The following is a 23,466-nucleotide window of genomic DNA, read 5'->3' on the forward strand; positions in this document are numbered from 1 at the left end:
TATTTTTAAGGATCTAAAATATTACAATACTAAGAACCTTAAGCAGCTTCATTTTTATATTTTATTGAAAATTTTTCACATACCTAACATTTTTCAAATCTGCATCTCCATTTTCAGTATGTTGGGCTCTCCTGCTTTCTACTTAATCCGTTTAATGATGTTCGCTGAAAATTGTCCATATACAGGTGTGTCTGGCTTGAAACAAGTTCTTTTAACCTCCTGGTTCATAGGTCAACACTCAACCATTGGGCCATGCCAGCCAGGCTGGAACAAGTTATATGCACAGAGAACTAACAACATATACAATAGAATGTATAGGATGATGGATGTGTGGTTTTTTGAATGGAGGTGAGAAAAAACTGCATTATGTTCAAAATCCTGTCACATAGAGCAGGTTAATGTGTGTAAAACTCACACCAAACAAAAAATGTCTCCAAAGCATACACATAATGCTACTTCTATTTATCCATTTTGGATGCAAATGATACGTAATTCTCAAAATGTTTTGATTGGACGGGGGGGGAGGAGGGGGGAGGACGATGACATATTTTGCATGTACGGAATGCTCCAGAACATTTTCTGCTTGGCTACCAACCTGCAAGCAGGCTGAGGATCCAAGTCCGAAAGTAACTTTGGGCCTGGAAACAGGAAAAAGACCAACTTTGGACTCAGACGGTTTTGTTTCAATCAACACGCAAGATCAGAGATTCTCTGTCAGCAAATACTTTTAGGAAAAAGTACACTGCAAACACATTTGGAAAACATTTTATTAAGTCTATTTAAAGCTATTTAGATAATAAATGCATAGAACTATACCAAGGAAATCATATCTTTAGGGAAACAACCATAAAGTGAACAGGGATATTCCAAGTCCTCCACTATACCAATTTCATTTTCTTTACAGGAACAAAGCAGATGGGGTGGGCTTTTAAGCAGATTGACTTTTATCAAACAGGACACCGTGACAGAATCCCTTGAGATGAGGTCAACATGCACATGCTCCTTCCACGAAAGGAGTATTAATCCACCATAGAACTACCTCATTTAGATATGGACTAAAATACCAAAAATAATCAAGCTATGTTAAGGTAAAACAGTGGAAATTTGGATTAAAATATATTGATCTCTTCAAATCTACATTTTCATACTAAAAGTTTTTAACATTGGCTACTTTGTTTCCTCAATATCAGCTAGGGCTCAGATTTACTGATCAAGTTTTAAAAATTCTAGCCTGAATCTTCTGTTGAACTCTGACACAGCTACTAAACTAAAGCAGATTTGCTGTATAGTTACACTATCTATAATAATAAAAGCGTAATATGCTAATTAGGCCGGACGTCCTCTGGCTGTCCTTCCATCCCACTGGACAAAGCCAGGGCTGCGAGGGAAGCCCAGGTCCCGGGTGCCTGCTGGGGGCCGGAGGGAGGCCTGGGTACCAGGTGCCAGAGGGAAGCCGGTGCCGGCAGCCAGGGGAAGGAAGGCCTACTCTTGCATGAATTTCATGCATCAGGCCTCTAGTATATAGAATAAAACAGTTGCTAAGTAGTGGTGTCATCCTATACAAAGATCAAGTATGGCACTTGTCCTCTTAGCCATGCAACCAGTGAAAGAATCCGGGAAATCACAGCCCTGGTGTCCTGTTGGTCTTGTGCCCTTCTTATGACATCATAGGGCCAATGTGCCTACATATTTTGAGAAGCACTGGCATGTGACTGTTGTTGGGAGTGGGATGAGAAGGTGGGGGTAATAACAGTAAAAGGGCTAGTCACCCAGGAGATGGGAGCAATTACTCCACTAAAAGCTTTACAATCGTCAAAATCAGATGTCCATAGGAAAGTATTAAAATACTTTGAACTATAACAAACATATTCATACTACCAACAATAAAAAATACATTAAAAAAAACCCCACATATTAATGTGAAAATCTTTCCAGGAAGCCCTTCTTGAATGCTCCACATAGTGACTTTTGGGCACATTTTAGTAAAATATACCAGTGTTGACACATTTAATATAATCACAGAATTGCCATCTAGACAGTTGTTGCTTACCCAGTCTCCAACCTGAAAGGCGGCAGATGACAGGTAGCCAATGCCATCTTAGTCTTGCTCTTTTGCAAAATAACCAAATGCAAACCAGTTTTTATTGTAATCCTTCACACCAAAAAGAAGAGGTGAGGGGAGGCTGCCACCAAAGGCTGCTTGAGCCTCAGAGTTCAGACACTGAGGCTGGGGAATTGCCATGTGTGGAGCATGTGCTACGAAGCTGACCTTTCCTTAGATGTTTATTTTTAAAATGAAGCTAAACACATTACCTTTTAGAATCTTAGCATAATGCAGCCTACACTGTGAAACAATTTGTTTCTAAAACATTACTGTCTAGATGATTTTCCCCATACTATATTGGAAAATAAGCCACACAACCATAAGTGGTATAATTTGCTCCTATCATAGCTAGAGAGCCTGGGAAAAGTCAAACACCATCAAATGCAGACAGAATCTTATACTATCTCAAATGGTTCCAATATTTCTAACTCCCAGACCACTAAATTATCCTCACTACTCCTACTGTATTCACTGCATTCATTGTTAAACGGTAGCTCACAGTTTATGAAATTTAGCTCATAGTAGGATCAAAATTAATTACTTCAAATAATTTTTAAACCAATACTCTGCACTCCCTTAATGACATGTTCCATGAATAAAAAGAATCACAAATTTTGCACTAAATAACTTTATTGTTGGTAGTGATCTTCACGTAGTCATTCTGAAATAATTTTACATCTTGTAGAATCAACCAAATAGTAAATACTGATGTTGTTCAAAACCAAAGTTCTCACCATCAGAGAAGATACAGATAGGGAACAGGGAAAGGTGAGAAAGACAGATTTGAAATAAAGTCTGTGAACAGATTTGAAATAAAGTCTGTGAAGAAATTCATGATATATAAACAATGCATTTGCTGGCTCCATTCCCTGAAAGGCCTAGGAACAATGACACCCTGTAGCATCCAGATCTTGATTTCCCAAGAAAAGCAAGTGGGCTTTTCCTTGAAGAAATAGCCAGATACCAGTCTGGGGCCGGCAAAGTGTATGATAAACCTAAAATATCTTGCTATAGCAAAAGGCACGGTATTATGCCTTTTAGGCACAAGTCAAAATAATCATGAATAAGTTTAAAGGTGTTCCTGCTGACCAAATTTGGAATTCCAGTAATTTAAATAGAATGTTTAAAAAGAATCAATGAACCCAAAGATACCAAAAAAAAAAAAAAAAAAAAAAGAAAGTGGTTAAGAGGGAGGAAAAATGCTTCTTTGTAAAAGGGTGCCAGCTAATAATGCAGATGAAATACTAGGTTTAGAAAGTTCCAATTTGCAGCAATAAATTTAATAAAATAATGGATTCTGCAGTGAACACTAAAACCATTGAGTGAAAAGGATATCCAAGTATCTCCTCCCAAATTACCTGCTTTTTAAAAAAAGATGTTTTTAGTTTTTAAAATAAAAAGATCTGATAGGATCCAAGTGACAAACTTGTATTGGCATTAAATATGACAATATTATGTGCCTCCTAATGAGATGTGATGCAATGAATGGGACATACCATATGCCATTATGGTGTCTTCTGCCAAAATGTTTATCTTGAACCTACTCATGAGAAACAAAGAAATACAGAATTCTACAAGCTAACTGGCCTGCTTTTTCAAGTGTCAATTTCATTAAAAAAAAAAAAAAGGCGGGGGAGGGATTGCTCTAGAGCCGTGGTCGGCAAACTGCGGCTCGCGAGCCACATGGGGCTCTTTGGCCCCTTGAGTGTGGCTCTTCCACAAAATACCACGGCCTGGGCGAGTCTATTTTGAAGAAGTGGCGTTAGAAGAAGTTTAAGTTTAAAAAATTGGGCTCTCAAAAGAAATTTCAATCGTTGTACTGTTGATATTTGGCTCTGTTGACTAATGAGTTTGCCAACCACTGCTCTAGAGTAAAGAAGACCACAGATACATGACAACTCAATGCCATGGGTCTGGATGCTGGATTAAAAAAAAAAAACTTTGAAGAACATTTTGGGAGAAATTGAGACTCAATTGAATATGTATGATACATTAGCCCAACGATTTCCAACCGGTGTGTCATAAGAAATTTTTAAAACATGCAATACCTGACTATTTAGTCAGGGGCACTGACTTCTTTTCCCTTAGGTTGTCAAATGAAAAAAATAACAGCTAACACAAAAGCCATCTGGTGTGAATAAATTAAAATAATATCTTTTTTTTGGGTCAGATCAGCAAAAAAAATTTTTTTGGTGTGCTGAATTTTAGTTAGTTTGTGTGCTATGAAATGAAAAAGGTTGAAAATCACTGCAGTAGACAATTGTGTATCAATGTTAAATCCCTGGGTAAGATAACTATACTATGGCCATGTAGGAAATGTCTTTATGTTTTAAGTTACATGCTGTATGAGTAATGGGTGAAGTACAATGCCACTTCTTTCAAATGAAAAATGTGCTTATATAGACAAATTATGACAAAATAACAATTGTGGAGTACAAGAAAAAGATATATGATTATTTCATGGTACTATACTTTCAAGTTTTTTTAATTTCCAAAATAAAAAATTGGAAGTAAAAAAATAAGAAAAAAAGAGAGAAATAGCTTACTGATACCATGAGGGTGCATTGGGGGGCTTTAGCAAAGTGGAGCATCCTGCTCTTAATTTTAACCAAACCCAATGAAATACCAGAAGTGATTATAGAACAAATTGAGGAATCAAGCTAAAATGGCAAACAAATTTCTAAACCTCTTCTTCCTATTTACTTAAGACATGTGGGTGGCAAGTGGTATAAAGGTGTTGGTAAATGAGTTCTAATGAATCTTAATCCATTTTATCAGCAAAAGACATAAAATGAAATTAAAAGGCTAATATGTTTTCCTTCTTCTATAATTCCAAAGAGGCATGGAGCACTGGTAGGGGGGGAAAAAGATGATTTTAAATGTTATTACAGCCCTAGCAGGTTTGGCACAATGGATAGAGTGTTGTCCTGCAGACCATAGGATCCCAGGTTCAAATCTGATCAAGGGCACGTGCCTCAGTTGCAGGATCGTCCCGGGCCCAGGGCCCTGGTCAGGGAGTGTGCAGGAGGTAACCAATGGATGTGTTTCTCTCACATCAATGTTTCTCTCTGTTTTTCCCTCTCTCTTCCACTCTTTCTAAAAATCAATGGAAAAATATCCTTGGGTGAGTAATAACAAAACAAAACATCATTACAAAAAGAAGTTAACACATTGGCTCATTTTTTTGCAAAGCTGGCAGAATGATGTAACTAGATGTTTTCTTATCTAAAACTAATAAACATCTATAATTAGATATATACAATCAGAACAGAGCCCGTGTTATTTTAAAATCTCCCAAACTGAGAAAAGCATCACCACCAGTATGGTGTCTTATCTTTTAGACATCCCACCAACATCTTTTCCTGGAGCTTATTTTGTAATGATAGATATTGAATCGGCACACACTTAATCCCACTATCAGTACATACAATGCTCCACTAACTATGTAGCATTCTCTGTCTTAAAAGCTCTCAAAAACACATTTGCATCTCAAATGCTGCTGGTAGACTCTGCTGAACTAAACACAGTACTGGAATTTTTATATGGCCATTAAACTTGAAGAAGTATTTTTATTCAAATAGTCGTGAGTTTATTTTAGATTCCGAAATCAACCACCCCATTTCCCTCTGAAATCCCAAACAAAATGCAGCAAAGTTAATGACTACATGGCAGGATAATCACTCAAACTTTTTAATCTCCCTTTACACATTATATTAACATTCATATTGCAAGGCATTCCATTCACAAATATTACAGTTTGATAAAAAACTTCGCACACATACCCCCGAAAGTCTACACCAGATTCAGTCACCTGACTAAATCATTAAAATAATAAAATGAAAACATTATCATAATTCTTTTAAAGCAATAACGTCTGAGGCACTCTGGGAAAGATATTCTCCTACAAGTATTAACATGTCAGTGGTATCAAATTATCTTACAAGAAAGTCACCTGAAACTCTAACGACAATGCCTTTGATCTGCTATGCCTTCACTGGAAACCATCCCGCTTGGACTGACCTACTGAAAAGAACATAGATATTGGGCAGCGGAGGTCATTTCTAATGAGGTTCCCAGCGACGTAAAGGTGAAGAATGTTTACAGCTGCATCCCTGCTGCAAGGAAACAGTCCAGTCTTGCAAGGGGTTCCTTTCTCCTCACCACCAGGTTTACTAAACGTTAGGTCTAACCTCTCACCTGACTGACTTCGCTCACTGCTTGGAGAGCTTTCAAAACTGGCTTTCCCCATCCACTCCCATAGTGCAACCCCCACCCTCCCCTGAATATCTCCAAGGTGTGCTCTAGAAATAAAAAAAAAGGAGTGGAAGAAAGGGAACTCTTTCCCTCCCATTTAGACCCAAGAGAGGTCTGAAATAGCAATGTATTACAAAATCCTCATGCTCTGCAACAGCCACTACCACGTGGAGCATGGCTATTTTTGCCATAAATAGATTTTTTAAAAACCTAACCTTTTCCCAAAGTGAATTTTGCCACATCCATTCACTGACAGTCTGACCGAGTGTTTCCTTCCATACAACTACAAAGGTAAATAATTAGCACTGCGGGGTGCGGGGAGGACGACGACAATTCCCAACTGGGAATTAACCCACTGCACACTATGGGTCCATTTAGGACAGCATAGAACCCCGTCAGAGCAGAATCAACACACATCCAGGGCACATAGTGTTCAGTAATTACATAAAAGGAATTTAAAATGTATACATATATATTTCCTATATAATAAAAAAAATCTGAAACAACATATGTTGCTAAAGTTTCAAGGGTTCTCATGTTCCACATTCATCTATCTGGAAAGCAGCTGGCTCTCAGTGCCCAGTTGTGGCAGTGATAAAAGCAACTAGAAGCAGGTTTAGGTAAAAGTGCTCAAAGGGCAAAAGAGAAAACAGGGGTGCAGCAGAGATTGGGGGTGGGAGGAGGGAGAGAGGGGAACACTGAAAGGAGTTGAAAGTGTTTCCTTTATTCTTCTTGGCTTTTCCAGACCCAAGACAAGGTCTTGAGGACACGTGTCAAATGCTGCAATCCTTCCTTATCTATAGTCAAAACAAAACAAATAATAAAAATTTCTCTTCCATCCTGTACTCTCAATAAAAAGCCAAGTACAGCCAGGAAGTGTTACCGAGATGTGCCATCTCGGGGAAATTAAAACTGGGACATGAAGTGAGGCCGCTCGCTATCCAGTCGCCGGGTTAGGATTTCACAGCCAGTGTCCGTGACCAGCAGGGTGTGCTCAAACTGAGCAGATCGCTTCCCATCTCTCGTCACCGCGGTCCACCCGTCTGGCCAGGTTTCATCCTGCCATCCACCTAAAACAACCAGAAACAATTTCTTATTTCCATCATCCAGTTTTCTAAATAAGTCTAGGTAAGTGTATCTGTGTATCCTGTATCTGTAGATAGCCCAGAAAACCAATTAGAAAATTCTCTATTAAGATTCCTATTTACACTTCAACTAAGTTTTAGCTAAAGCCGTTGATATTTAAATTTACATACGTATTATAACTTGACGTGTTTTATACTTTCCAAATATCAAATGAAGGTAGTATTTCCAAAATAAAAGTACCTGGGTTTCATTTTAGAAAATATATTAATACCACTCACCATAAAGCTGTAAGAAAAAAAATGAATGAATGAATTTAGCTCTTTCCTGGTATAACTCTGGCATCTGACTAAACTATAGCCAGTGTTAATAAAGATCATCTCTCTTCATTCTTACAGCAGCCCTGGAGAAGTGGCAAAATATAAACTCTTTTTCCCATTTTACAGAAAATAGTAGGCAGCCTCTCAAAGGATCTCCAATGCTCCCCTCCGCCACTTGAGTGCAAGCTGGGTTTAGATACCCAGGTCTAAGGAAGAGAATCTGGTAGAAGTAATAGGATGTCTGTCTCAAGATTATGTTATAAAACAGACTGGGAGGATCAGAGACAGGCATATCCTTCACTCAGGGCCCAGGACACATGCCTACTACTACTGCCTCACTCTGCATCCCTAATCCCAACAGAGAACGGGCAGAAAGGAAAGGCGAAGGCTTCACGAAGCAGACCCGAGTTACCAACCGAGTCTACCATCATTGCCACAGGCCCACCACAGGAATAGCAACAGTGAGGACATACACCTGCCAGCACTAGGTATGTCTGTGCTGTGCTTTCTCCACAATAGTTGTGTGACACCACCTGACATCATGAGTGCAGACCTGGAAGAGGCAGAACAGCTCAGGACATTGGAGTCGGACAAAATCTGCCATGTAATTAGCTAAATGACTTAAGCAAGTTACATCTTCTCTTCGAGGATCCATTTGCTCTTCTGTATAATGGGGGCAGCACCTACCTCATTAATGGTGGAGAATTAAATCATTTAACTGTGTCAAAGAGAGTGGCTCTCCTTCTTTTCTCCTCCTCTCTACCTTCCCACCCCTTCCCCATGTCAAGCAAGAATTTCTACACAGGCTTGATGGAGGCTTCTAATTACGACAATGTAGGCCCTGGCTAGGTGGTTCAGTTGATTAGAGTGTCGTCCCGATACACCAAGGTTATGGGTTCGATCCCGTCAGAGCACATACAAGAAGCAACCAGTGAATGAGTAAGTAAATGGAACAACAAACCGATCTCTCTCTCTCTCTCTCTCTCTCTCTCTCTCTCTCTCTCTCTCTCTCTCTCTTTCCTTAAATCAATCAATAAATAATTAAAAATTACAATGCATCCTTTGACAGGATCTTTATGAAAAGGGACCAGGATTCAAGTACTTCAGCATTTACTGACAACAAGAGAAAGTACTGCTTCCTTGCCAGCCCTTACAATGTTTAAACATTTATTTTTTTAATCCTCACCCAAGGACATGCTGAGAGAGGAGAGGGGAGGGAAGGGGAGAGGGAAGAGGGGAGAGAGGGGAGAGGGGAAAGAGGGAGAGAGAGAGAGATCAGTTGCCTTCTGTTTGTGTCCCAACTGGGAGTGGAACCAGCAACCTTTGGTGCACAGGACAATGCTCAATCAACAGAGTCACTCCAGCCGGGCAAGCCTTACAATGTTTACTTCTCTATATGATGCTAAACCAAGTGGAGATGGGACAGGGAGCGGAAATGAAGCAGAAAGTAAGTAGAGCAGACTACTAATTTGTACATCAGTAACCAAGAGTAAACAAAAATTCAATTAAGGAATGTACAGCATCCTTTTTGCTCACCTTCACAAATCATTGGCTCAATGGTAAATACGTGGCCCGCCTTCATCACTCCAACTGCTTTATTTTCTGAAATTAAAGAAGAAAAAAAAACTAAAAACATAGCAAAAAACCAAGTGTATTGTTGAAAAGCTCACTGGAAAGAGGAGACAACTATATGCCCATTTCAATTACCTTCTCCTCTCGCAATTTTCCTTTCTTACAGTAGATTATTAACAACCTAGTGGCCCGATGCACAAATGAAGGTTCGTGCAAGAATGGGCCTTCGTTCCCCTGGCTGCCGGCACTGCCTTCGCTCTGGCCAGAGCCGCCTTTCTGCCTTCCTATGCTGCCTAGAGCAGCTGGGGTGGTGCAAGCATCCCGCCCATCCCCAACCGCTCAGCGCCTGCATATGCAAATTAGCCCACCATCTTTGTTGGGTTAATTTGCATACTCACTACTGATTGGCTGGTGGGCCTTGCAAAGGTACAGTCAATTAGCATGTTACTCTTTTATTAGGTAGGTGATAACCACCTACTCTGGAGCAGATACTCTCCTCCATGCACTTCACACTGCTTATGTTTTTTCTAGGAAAATACACAGATATCCAAAGGCTGAATTTTAGATGTGGTTATCACTTTTACAAAAGGAAAAGTGCCACCATTTATGTTATAGCAGGATTAGAAATGCAATCATGGAACCAAGCAAAATTCCTTACTCATCCAGGTATAACAGAGGTGTGTGTGTGGGTGTGGGGTGGGAGGGGGCACAGCCCATAGAAACACTGCGTGATTTTTCAGTTGTCTGCTTTTTCTTATCTTCAAAGGGGGGAAAAAGTCTCTGCACACTAACCTATTTTTTTTTTTTTTAATGCTGACGACACTATTCCTTTTCATTTGAAATCAGAAATTCCATTTCTCCTTCCAAATACTGTTTAACTTTTGGCCCAAATTCACTAACATGAGAGTATTTTTCAGGGCCATCATGAGAAATGCAACTATTAGTCAAACTGTCCAGACCCACCATACCTCCCCAGGATTCCAAAAGTTAAAAATAGAAATGGGCCTTTTTAGACACTCTCAGACAAAAACAGAGAACCAGTTTAAATTTCAAATTAAAAACCAACTAATAACACCCCAATAAATGAATGCCTGCATTTACTCCGGCAGACCAGCAGGTGGCCAAAACATGGTTTCAGGGTTTTTTGGTCTGGTTGTTGGTCTTCATGGTACTGACTTTAGTAATGAATGACACATGTCCACTGAGGCTGAATTTACTAATATCACACTTTCTAGGTATGGTCTAACCTCACCCACATCTTTCCTTGTGAATAGCTATCATGCTGGCTTCCACTACCTTAGGTATTGCCAAAATCTGAGGAGTAAACATAATTTTGACTTTTTATTTCTAATCTAAATATCTTTCTCCAAATGACATGCAATTACTACATATAAAGAATTGGTCCTATTCCCTTGAGGATATCAAAAAGAAAACATCAAGAGTGTCAGTGTGGTGCCGTGGACAGAAAAAAGGATGAAGAAATCTAGAGCTGCTGTCGGACACGGCAGCACTGGCTGCGTGTCGCCGCTGAGCACTGGAAAAGTGGTTGGTACAAAATGAGATGGGCCGTAAGTAAGTGTAAAAATATGCCGACTTAAAAGACAAAAAAAGCATGCAATATATCTCAATAACTTTTACATTCATTACATGTTGAAATGCTACTATTTTTAATGTAATAGACTAAATAAAATATACTATTAAAATTATTTTCACCTATTTCTTTTTACTCTTTGAATAGGACCATTAGACATTTTTGCATCACATATGTGCCCCATCTATTCTATTGAACAGCACTGATAAAGAGAATCTGAGCTCCACTCCTAATTCTGCCATCGACTCATTATTCTAAAAAGGTTACAACTCCCACACATCTCTACTCATGGTTTGTTTCTCAATGTATCTCAACCAATACACATTATCTGAGTGACTACACTATTGCAGACACTGTGCTAAGGACTTTTTAAAAAATGTGTACCTCACAGAATTATTGCAACATACATTCTAAATGTAGGTATTATCATCATCACTTCCCAACCATTAATCACCTAAATAATGAAGCGAAGTCTCATCTAATAAGGACTTCTCTCAGACAGAAGGGGTGGAGGGAAGTTAACACAATTTCCTGGTTCCAGTCTCAGGAGGTCAGGCATATGGAGTTACAAACCAAAGCAGAGATCATTTACATTCCCAAAGGCCTCCGCTCCACAAGGACTCTCTCAGCAGTTTCCTCTAACACTTCCCTAAAGTGAGCACAACAGATTCTGATTTACATAAACCAGATTTACAGTGACATTTCATAAACATATCAAATGTATTAAATGAAGTAGACCTAGCTCGCCCTTGCTTCTTTCCTCAGAATTTTTTTATTTCTAACTAGATGGTTTTAAAAAACTTCAAGTGCCATCTTTTGTATACCAACGGCACCGTACCTTGCTGACCCCAACATCCCTGACACATATCTCCTTCTCCCACAAATTCTATCTCCTTCCAGCAGTCTCTCTTTGTATCACCCATACCTAAACCTGAGTTTGTCACTTCTGTAAGGACACATTTTCATTCCCTCCCTGCACAGATATTTTTTATTTACATACACGCCCCACTATAATCAGAATAGCTACTTCTGTCCTAAGAGAATGCACACCACTTGATTACAGGGCTTACCAGTAAGGAATGAAGTCGGCTACTAGTTTTCTGCTCCTAGCTTTTATTCCAAGCATAATTCACAACTTAAATAAAAAGAACTATGCGGCCTGCTAATAAATGCTTATTGATCTATGTCAGATGCTATACTCTAAACAACTTCTTCAGCTCCTCCTAAGTGGCTTCTGGCTCATTTCCCTTCCTCTTTACAACCTGCCTTCCAGGATTTTACCACCTCACAGCTGGACCACTGCCAGTGCACTGGGCTAACAACACCAGTTCGCAACTCCAATACATTCTGCATACCATTGCCAAATCGGTCTTCCCAAAATAGCAACTTCACTTGCCACTCCTCTGCCCAAAAATGTTTCTGAAAATCCCTACAAATAAAGTCAAATGTCCTCAGGCTGGCACTGTTTTTTACTAATAGTTCTTAACACATAATAGCCAAGCTTGTATTATTATCTCTGTTCAGTCTCAACTTGAACAATACAATTGTTCTCCATACAATCTTACTCCTGTATGTCTTATTCTCCAAGAAAAAAAGCTTTCTGGGAGAATACTGTCCTACACTTCCTTTGTTTTTCTATCAGACAGCACTCAGGTGGAAGAAAGGTACTTTGTCTATTCCCCTCATTTACACCAACAATGTAAATGCTTTCCCTCCACCGGGAATGGTCTTCATCTTCCCCGCCAAACCAAATCTTGGCCATTCTTTATTTCCCCCACAGGCCCAGCACCACACTGCTGCAGGTTTTACCAGGCAGCACAAAGTACAGGAGAAGATTGATTCTAGAAAGCCAGACAGAACCCAGGTACAAATCCTAGTCCTGGCATTTACTTACTAGTTTGTGTGAAGCTGAGTAAATAAATTACTTCTCTAAGCATAACATCTGCTTTTTAAAATAGGGCTAAGAAATTATGCAAGGAGTTGTGATGATCAAACAAGATAATGTATGATTTTCAACCTTTTTCATCTCATGAATCATATGAACTTACTAAAATTCTGCAGCACACCAAAATAACAGACTTTTTGCCAATCTAATAAAAAAAAGTATAATTTTGATTGATTTACATAAAAAATATTAATAGTAATTACCTACCCTTTTTGCTCCAAGTGACTTTTTTAAAAAATCAGGTACCTACACTTGTATGTAAGAATCTCTGGTACTGCCAAAACTGGTTTGGCTCAGTGGATAGAGCGTCGGCCTGCGGACTGAAAGGTCCCAGGTTCGATTCCGGTCAAGGGCATGTACCTTGGTTGCGGGCACATCCCCAGTAGGGGGTGTGCAGGAGGCAGCTGGTCGATGTTTCTCTCTCATCGATGTTTCTAGCTTTCTATCCCTCTCCCTTCCTCTCTGTAAAAAATCAATAAAATATATTTTTTTTTAAAAAGAATTTCTGCTACCAAGAATTAAATAATCAGATGCAACTTTATTATGCAACGTAACCAATAAAATGCAGCTCTATTATATAATCTATATAGTTATGGTTTAAGACAGGGCATTCACAGCAGATAGCTATTTGACAATCTAAGGGAAAAGAGGTCAGTGCATCTGACTAAATAGTCAGGTATTGTATGTTTTAAAATTCTTGTGGCACATCATGGTGCTGCAGCATACCGGCTGAAAATCACTGAGATCATGTATATAATAACACCACCATTCTAAAGGTTAACGTTAAGTGTTTCCTATGTAATAATATCTCACTTTACCCTAATAATAGTTCTAGGGTAGGTGCCAGCCATTCCCTACAATTAATACAGATGAGAAAATTTAAGCAACAAGGAGATACATGAAAGTGTTTACATAGCAATTGTTAAATTCCTTCTCAGGTCACTTACTGTGAACAGCTTTCATTTCTAGCACTAAATAACAAGACTTAACTCCTGTATGTCTTATTCTCCAAGAAAAAAGCTTTCTGGGAGAAAACTGTCCTACACTTCCTTTGTTATTCTATCAGACATCACTCAGCTGGAAGAAAGGTACTTTTTGTCTATTCCCCTCATTTACACCAACAAATACTATAAAAGCTGACACAGACTAAGAACTCATAGCAAACCAAGCTGAAGCCATTTCATTGAAGGAATCAGAATAGTGATGGCTAGACAGGTAGCTGAGACTGTTAGCTAGTCACCAAAATTAGTTTACTTTTCTCCCAGAGTATTCAGCTAGATAACATTCTTAACCTCCCTTACAATTAGTGTAGCCATGTGACTAAATTTCTGCAAATGAAAAGTATATGTGATTATCCCAAGTCCAGGCTGGCTCATTAAAACCTCCCAAGCATACCCCTCCAATGCTTCCCCCTTCCCCAATCCTATATAATTACAGGGTAATATGCAAATTGACCTAATGGCAGAACAATCAATCACTCTGACGTGCACTGACCACCAGGGGGCAGGCACTCAATGCAGGAGCTGCCCCCTGGTGGTCAGTGCGCTCCCACAGGGGGAGCGCCACTCAGCCAGAAGCCCTGAGCCAGGCTCATGGCTGGCAAGTGCAGTGGTGGTGGCGGGAGCCTCTCCCGCTTCCGCGGCAGCACTAAGGATGTCCATGGGGTGCAGGCCTAAGCCATCAGTTGGACATCCCCAGAGGGCTCCCTGACTGCGAGAGGGCACAGGCCGGGCTGAGGGATCACCCTCCCCCGCCTCCAGAGTGCATGATTTTCATGCACCTGGCTTCTAGTATCTATAGATTAGGAGGGAAACTCCCACAGTGATCAAACACACATGCCTTGGACTGTTATGTGAACAAAATGTACATGTAAACATGTATTGTGTTTGAGCAAATATACATTTCTAGGGTCGATTTATAACAGCTAGTAGATTATTCTAATAAATACAAAATAGTAGGCCCTGTTAAATGTTTGAATAAATTTTGGTGAATAAATGGTTAACAAATACCAAATCTTTGGACAGTACTTACTGGCATAGTGGGGTACATTGGGGGCTGTATGAAAAAGCTTATGGATTCCATGCCCACAGTAGCTTCGAACAACTGAAAAGCCATTTGCTTGGGCATGCTTCTGAATAATGTTTCCCAGTTCTCTGTATCGAACGCCAGGTTTCACTAAAAGGGAAAGAGAAGACTTATGAAACAGTAATAAAAGCTAACGTTTACTAAGCAATTACTATCAATGTGCCAAGAACCTTTCTGAATGCTTTATAGGCCTGCAAGCTGAAACTTCCAGATGAGGAACCTGAGGCACAGAGAAGCTATTCTGGCAGTAAATGGCAAAGGGGTGATTCAAACCAGTAGCACCTGTACTTCCTCCTTTGATGTGGAAATGCATAGAGTAAATGGGGGGAGGCACCTTTTGCTTTCTGAATAAACAGAATGGAAAACACACTTCTCTCCTTCCCTAAGGTCAAGTGTGCTATTCTATTAAAGTGAGAGGAAGAGATAAGAGAGGAAAGAGCATCAGGAGAAAAAGGAATGTCCAAAGTAACTTGACTTGTCCTGAGCTTCAGTCTCATCAACTTCTCAAAGAATTACATCCTTGGGACTTCTTCATCCTCATAAATGTGGTTCTCAAATTATTCACAGTCGCCTCTGGGGGTTAGGTACAGAAAGGTACTTCTCACTTGTATATACTTCCTACTTCATTTCATTTTTATGACTTTTACTTCTATTTCCATAAAAACCAAAAGAACTGGTTCTCATTGCTGTGAAAACTCCTGGCACTGAGACCCTTGCACGGGGCCTTGCCCTCTCCTGGGGAATCCAGCCACAGTTCTGGGTGTCCTCCGACTCCCTAGTCTCCTCCTCTGCCTAATTTCAACCTGAGGTTCAGGTACAACATACCTTCTCCAGCTCATCAAATTTCTGGGCAAAAAAAAGCTCAGGAATCATTTTAATTAACACTTACTTGCTCTTAACCAGATGTTCCAGCTTGACATTTTTGGGGGTGGGAGGTTAATGATTTTGAGGAACCATGCTGACTTTCATAATGATATTCTTGCATTCCCATCAAGCCTTCCTATCAACCCCAGTCAATGGGAAGAAAAGCAAAATTTTAACCCATGTTGGACAGTAGCAAATAAAGAAAATCCCTGCTCATCAATAATGAGGGAGAGTGAAAGGGGAGATTCCTCCTTAATTCTCAAAGCAGAGGCAATCCTGGTCCCAAGGGTGCATGCAGTAATATCTGTAGATATTTTTGGTTGCCACAACAAGAAGTGGTGGTACAAATGGCATCTAGTGGGTAGCAACTAGAGATGCTACCCAGCAACCTACAATGCACAAGGCAGGCCCCTCAAACAAACAATTATCAGATACAAAATGCCATTAATGTGTAGGCTGAGAAACCCTATTGAAGAAGGCAAATTTCAACTAGTGGTCAAGCGTTCCAGTGGCTCAGCATTTCTATGCACAGCCAAATTAGTGGAAAAATAGGACAGACACGACACATACAAAGCACCTTCCCGAGATTAAGCAACTTGTTCTTTCCTGGCTATGTTATTATGACTTTGGTTTCTGGTAGTTTCTTTGCAAGTCTTTGTAAAGTAACATTTCAGGAGTCTGGTTATTTCAATCAACTCAGAGAATCAAAAAGGATATAAACATGAACACATTATCTGGCAGAAACCCTAACAATTATTTAAAACTAAAGCTTCCACAAATGAGAAACTAAACACTCAAGTTCTCATCATACAAAACCACTAGGAGTATTATATTCCTTTTAATAATCAACAGGGGCCCTGGCCGGCTTGGCTCAGTGGATAGAGCGTCGGCCTGTGGACTGAAGGGTCACAGGTTTGATTCTGGTAAAGGGCATATGACTGGGTTGCGGGCTCAATTCCCAATGGGGGCGTGCTGGTGGCAGCTGATCAATGATTCTCTCTCATCATTGATGTTTCTCTCTCTCTCTCTCCCTTTCCCTTCCTCTCTGAAATCAATAAGAATATATTTAAAGAAAATAATCAACAAGGAATATGTAAAAAGAAAACATACATATTGATACATGAAACTATCACATGCTTTCATTTTTCATTCCTCCAACTTCATTAAATTAGTACAAATGTCATTATCTCCCATGCATGTTAAATGAACTAAAAACAATAAAAACAATGAATTTCTATTATTAGAGATAACTTGCAAAGAATTCTGTCCTACACAATACTTTGTTGATGATAGAACAAGGTTATTTTATTTTTTGTGGTGGTGGAGTGGGTGTGGAGAGACAGGGATAGAGCACTGAACAATAAAGCTGAAATGCTATGGATTTCAACTGAAAATTTATTTGCCCTCAAACTGTCCTGTTTGGTAATAGACTGTTAATATTTGCAACAAAGCCTTTCCTTCTCTCTCCTCACAAGCTATAGCTTAAGCAAGCCAAAAAAATAAACGCTGGATGAATTGTTTGCATGGACAAAGAGAGCCTAAGAAAAATCCTACAGAAAAACACCTCTACCCAAAGATATTCACTATAGCAAGACATCTAGAAAACACCAAAGTCCAATAGCGAATAGTTGTAGAAAATTTTATATTATGGAATATATAGCCATTAAAAGAATGCAGTAGACTATGCATACAGGTACATGAGCTAATGTGGAAAGATTCCTCAAGTACTGTAAGTTAAAAAGTACCAAATTACAGAATACTACAATTATTATTCCATTCATCCTAACTAACCACATACACATAAGGGTGTGTGTGTGTGTGTGTGTGTGTTAATGCACAGAGGAGGGGAAAAAACCTATTAAAAGTGAATACCTCTGGAGAAAAGAGAGATATAAAAAGAAAAGAGGAGAGGCAAGTGTAAAGGAGGATCATTCATTTTTCCCTCAGAGTCTAGCATCCTGTTTTCGTTTTTTATGAGAACATAATATTTACTAAAGAATAAAACATAGGGAAAAAAATTATAGTCAAAACCAACTATCCACACATTCCTCCTCATTTGTCAGCCATAGAAAGATAAAATCACAGAAGAGTCAATGGGTGAGAGGCAATCATTCAGTCCATTCTCATCAAGGGATTCCAAATCATCCTCAAACCATCACTGAAAACCCACACCTCACTCTTGTAGGAGAGAGGCAAGGCTGGCAGGGACAGGAATGCCTCGTGCAGTGACGAGTCATTCGAAACCCATCAACACAGGCAGGTCCACGGGTGCCCGGCACGGAGGCTGACCTGCGTCGATGGCTTGCATCAAGCACTCATACGTCGTCTGAACCAGCTTCAGTGCTCCCTCATCCACATCGCCAACAAAGAACGTCTCGTTCAGGTCCCCATGATAGCCATTGCGATAAAGAGTGATGTCCACTGCAAAAGAATGTGCAAATATAAAGACCACGTTTGGTTTTGGTTTTGTTAATCCTCACCCAAGGATATTTTTTCCATTGATTTTTTTTAAGAGAGAATGAAAGGGAAGGAGGGGGAGAGGGGAAAAGAGGGAGGAAAGGAGGGAATGGGGGGGAGGGAGGGAAGAAGGGAGGGAAAGGAGGGAGGGAAACAGCAATGTGAGAGAAACACATTGATTGGTTGCCTCCGGCACATGCCTTGACTGGGGTCAGGGAAAGAACCTGCAACCCAGGTACATGCCCTTGACCGAATTGAACCCTCAACCCTTGGGCATGCAGGCCAACATTCTACCACTGAGCGACACTAGCCAGGAATTAAGACCACATCTGTTTTTATTTCAAAATCTAAGTCATTTCTCCAACATGACAGCATCAAGCAGCGTAATGAGAAAGATAACTTCTGTATTCTTCTATTAGACCCCAATGGATGTACAGTTACTGCCTGACAGACACTCCTTATCTACAATACAACTGAACTCACTGTGGAGAACAGAGACATGGTCACACAGCACAAAACAGACAGCGGGCTTTTATTACTCTTACTAGGGGCCCGGTGCACGAAATTCGTGCACTGGGGTTGGGGGTCCCTCAGCCCAACCTGCCCCCTCTCACATACTGGGTGCCCTCAGGGGATGTCCTACTGATGGCTTAGGCCCGCTCCCCATGCTCCTTTGTGGGAGGCAACCGGGCTGATCAGGGGAAGGCACCAGCCCCATCACCCTGCTGCTGCAGCCACTGCCAGTCACCGCAGCCACCAAGGTGTTTTCATCAACACGGACTCCAGTCCCTTCACCAAGAAAAAATGACAACTTTCTTTAGGCATTTTCAAGATGTGTCTTTCATAGGATATGCATTTTTTTTTAATCCTCACCTGAGGGTATGTTCCCATTGATTTTTAGAATGTGGAAGAGAGGGACACTTTGATTGGTTGCCTCCCTGACCATGGGCGCCAGGCTAGGGGGGCATGCAGGGACCCCTGGGTCGCACGCAGCGGTAGCCGCCAAGGGTCTCCACACACCCCAGAGGCCAGCAGCCCGCCCCCCATCATGTGCGCCAGGCTGGGGGCGTGGACCCAAACTGCCTCTTGGTGCTGGAGCATTCCCAAGCGGCTGGGGGCACTATGGTGACAAGGGATGTTTCCGCCCCGCCCCACCCCCAGCCCCTTGGCTCCTGCACCTATAGGCTCAAAGTGGCCAGGGGGCGTTCTGGGCCCCCTGCCACTCAGGACCTAAGCGCAGGCCTACAGGATCTGAGCGGCTTGGGTCTGGAGGATGTTTCCCAGACCCCAGACCTCTGCAAGTGTTTGGGGGCGGGAACATTCCCGCGTGCTATGGCGACATGGGAATGTTCCCGCCCCGCCAAGGCTCCCAGTGGCCAGGGGGTGTTCTGGGCCCCAGCCGCTCAGGACCTAAGCGCGGGCCTACAGGCTCTGAGCGGCCTGGGTCTGGAGGATGTTTATGGGACCCAGGCTGCTCAGCGCCCGCATATGCAAATTAACCGCCATCTTGTTCGCTCTGATTGGCTGTGGGCGTAGCGAAGGTGCGGTCAATTTGCATGTTTGTCTATTATTAGGTTAGATAGTATAATTGATCATTTATGCATCCAGGACACATTCGTGCAAGATCAATAACCTGAGTTAATAACATTAAATAAAAGACTTTGTTACATTTGACATTAAACAGAAAATACTGCTTTAATTTATTCAACCAGTTTTTCCTCCTCTTGGTGAATCAATAAACAGAAAAACTTATACTACTCTTCACTTATTTTTCAAAAACTCATTTGCCTTTCACTTATTTGTGAATATTCATCCTTCTCTTTGTCCCCATGTTTAAGAATACAGATTATTGCTCTAGCCGGTTTGGCTCAGTGGATAGAACGTAGGCCTGCGGACTGAAGAGTCCAGGGTTCGATTCTGGTCAAGGGTATGTACCTTAGTTGCAGACTCCTCCCTGGCCCAGGCCCTGGTTAGGGCTCATGCAGAAGGCAACCAATTGATGTGTTTCTCTCACATTGGTATTTCTCTCTGTCTTTCCCTCTCTATTCCACTCTCTCCAAAAATCAATGGAAAAATTTCCGTGGGTGAGGATTTAGAAAAAAAAAAGAAGAAGAATACAGATTATTACTACACCATTATAATACACTAAACCTATACTAGAAAGCACATTCAATGAGTATTTTTAAACCTCGAATTTTCAATCAGCCCACAATATCACAGTACAGTTGTGTTGGCTCTAGCATGACACACACATTCCTAAAAAACCTCACACATTATGCATGTAATAAATAACAGGGTTTATATAAAAAACAGGGATGGGCAGGCACCTCACAACCTCTGGAACTTTATAAACAGATACCCTAATTAGAGCAATAACAATCCAAGTAAAAACAGTGTCTCCACTAGTATTCACAGCCAGCATCAGTTGGTACAGTCTCTGCAACCTTCAACATGTGGGATCATGTTACCTTGCTTGATATGTAGATCCTTGAAGAGGCTGGATTACTAAAGAGACCAAGTTCGTCAATATTAAAATTACCATCTAGAGGAGTCTTCTTCAACATTGTTTTTATCTCAGAGGAAAATGTCTGGTAGCTTCTTCCTCTGCATAAGAGAGCTTAATTTCTTATAAGGAAGGCACTTCTGCAAGATTTCTAGCTTTTTTCTTAAGGTTTTCATATACTAGTATTACTAAGGATTTCTCTTTATCTGTAAGAAAATCTGCCCTAAGCTCTTCAAAACCATTAGTGAACTAAAAGAAAAAACTCTCACTTGAATCAACATTACTCCCACACTTCACTGACACCTTTCACCTATTTATCAATCACATGATAATCTGCATTAAAGAAATACATGCTGTACCAAAGGCATCATACTAGAAGTATCTTAACACCATAAAAAAGGTTTTCACAGACTTAAGATTTAAAATTTTAAATATGAAAAAGGATAAGTTAAAGACAGGAAGCCAGTGAAGAAAACACAAGTCATTATCAGACACCCACCAAACTGTGTTGTTTCTTTACTCATAGTGACCAAAGTCACACTTACATATTTCTTACCGTTAACAATATCACCTTCTTGCAAGGGCCGTCTGTCTGGAATTCCATGACAGATAACTTCATTCACTGAAGTACAACAAGACTTTGGGAAATTATAATAATTCAATGGAGAAGGATAGCAATTTCTTGCAATGCATGCCTACAATAAATTAAAATATAGAGAAAATAATTTGGAATGTGTAATCTTGTCCAATTAACCAGATTTTAAAATTTAAAAACTGAAAATATTTGTTGTACAGATGCTTTTAAATGAAAAATTTGCTTAATATTTTATTTTAGAAATAGCAGTTGTTACAATAGGATTTGTGTTTGTCAGACAGCCTATAGGCAAAACCAATCCAAATTCCTGATAATGGCAAAGGAAAAGCAAATTTACATATTACAAATATATACAAATATGAAGATTTTAGTGTAGAATTAACTACTTATGAAAAATGTATTATTTCAAGTAAAAAGATAATATTTAAAGTAAATATTAACATGTACTTTTAATCCTATATAATAAAAGCCTAATATGCTAAGTTGTCTGGTCAACTGGTCGGCCATTCAACCAATCAAAGCATAATATGCTAATGATATGCTAAGGCCACTCAATTGCTTGCTATGACATGCACTGACCACCAGGGGGCAGACAGTCGACCGGTAGGTTAGCTTGCTGCTGGGGTCCAGCTGATGGGGACTAGACGAGATGGGCCGGACATGCCCTGGAGCCCTTCTGCGGTCCCTCCCCGGCTGGCCAACCTCCTGTGTCCCTCTCCAGCCCCGATCGTGCACCGGTGGGTCCCTCGGCCTGGCCTGCGCCCTCTCGCAATCCGGGACCCCTCAGGGAATGTCAGAGAGCCGGTTTTGCCCAATCCTGCAAGCCAGGCTGAGGGACCCCACTGGTGCACGAATTCATGCACCAGGCCTCTAGTGTAATTATAATTTATCATACAGAACTAGCCTATATACCTATAACCAAAAGATTAATACTTAGTATAACTAAGAAATGGTAAAGTACTTCTATAGACATTTTAATTACTACATTCATGTGGAAAAACAAAGAAACCTCTATGAAAATGGTCTGGTTTTCCATAACAAGTCCTATTTTACTATGATATTTTTACACAGTGGTAGTCACAGCATATATAATTTTTCTTTCCACACTACCACACAGTCTTCAGACTAATAATTTTTAAATAGTTGCACACAATAACTTTATTGACAATTACACTATTATTTGAAATTTAAATTATTTCCTCAATTACAAAAAATATCACTCTTTGCCAATAACTACCTATCACTTTTGCCTTGCTTAACAATATACTTCTATGTTTCTTACAACAGATTCTCGTGACTAAAAATGTCAACTCCATCACAGGTTATGTAACTGTAGGCAAGTTAACCTCTCTGTCTCAGTTTCCTTACCTATTCAATGGAGGTGCTAGCAGCATCTCTCTCGTGGAGTTGTAGGGTATTCAGTGAGTAAAAGAAGCATGTACCTGGCCCACAGGAGGACTCAAGGTGCTATTACTGCACACTACGTATTTTATCACATATGGAACAATAGCCAAAAATCAAAGTTTATAAAAGTCTGAATATGTTTTTAAACCATTTTTATGCTCAAAACACATTGTCAAATTTCCTTTCAAAAGTATTGTCCCACTTTACAATCATACCACCACATTTCATTATCCCCAAATAGGCAGTGGATATAAGCATTTTTAAAAATCTATAATAATAAAAGAGTAATATGCTAATTAGACCAAATGTTCTGCTGGGCATCATTCCGGACATACTTCTGGACAAAGCTGGGGCCAGAGCAAAGCCTGGGTCCCAGGTGCCGGAGGGAAGCCGGTGGAACAACCTGGGGGAGAAAGGCCTACTCTTGCATGAATTTTTGTGCATTGGGCCTCTAGTACTTAGTAATATAGTAGACCTTCATGATTTGCATTTGTTTGATGACCAGAGTAAATTTAATTAGTTTTCCAGGTGATTTCTTAACTAGTTATTGCTCTTCTTTTGTGAACAATTTATTCATATAATGTGTACACTCATCTACTATAGGGTCTATATTATATTTACTACAAATACAGGGTAGGGCAAAAGTATGTTTATAGTTATTCATATGGAAAATAATACAATAATTAATA

At 40.2% G+C, this 23,466-nt stretch overlaps 1 protein-coding gene across 1 annotated transcript in view; it reads right to left on the reverse strand.

Annotated features, from left to right (window-relative positions):
- Nucleotides 1-695: 695 nt before the first annotated feature.
- METAP1 (methionyl aminopeptidase 1) overlaps nt 696-23,466 on the reverse strand; it is a 68,313-nt gene continuing 45,542 nt past the window's right edge. Inside the window, exons 7-11 of the mRNA XM_079773184.1 lie at nt 21,335-21,473; nt 18,108-18,239; nt 14,901-15,044; nt 9,298-9,363; nt 696-7,428 (exon numbers count right to left, since the gene is read on the reverse strand). Coding sequence (XP_079629310.1) covers nt 7,265-7,428; nt 9,298-9,363; nt 14,901-15,044; nt 18,108-18,239; nt 21,335-21,473 — 645 coding nt within the window. The 3' untranslated portion in view covers nt 696-7,264. The remainder of the gene's footprint in view (nt 7,429-9,297; nt 9,364-14,900; nt 15,045-18,107; nt 18,240-21,334; nt 21,474-23,466) is intronic.

Source organism: Cnephaeus nilssonii (genome assembly GCF_951640355.1).
Source record: "Cnephaeus nilssonii genome assembly, chromosome: 1".
Lineage (NCBI taxonomy): Eukaryota > Metazoa > Chordata > Mammalia > Chiroptera > Vespertilionidae > Cnephaeus > Cnephaeus nilssonii.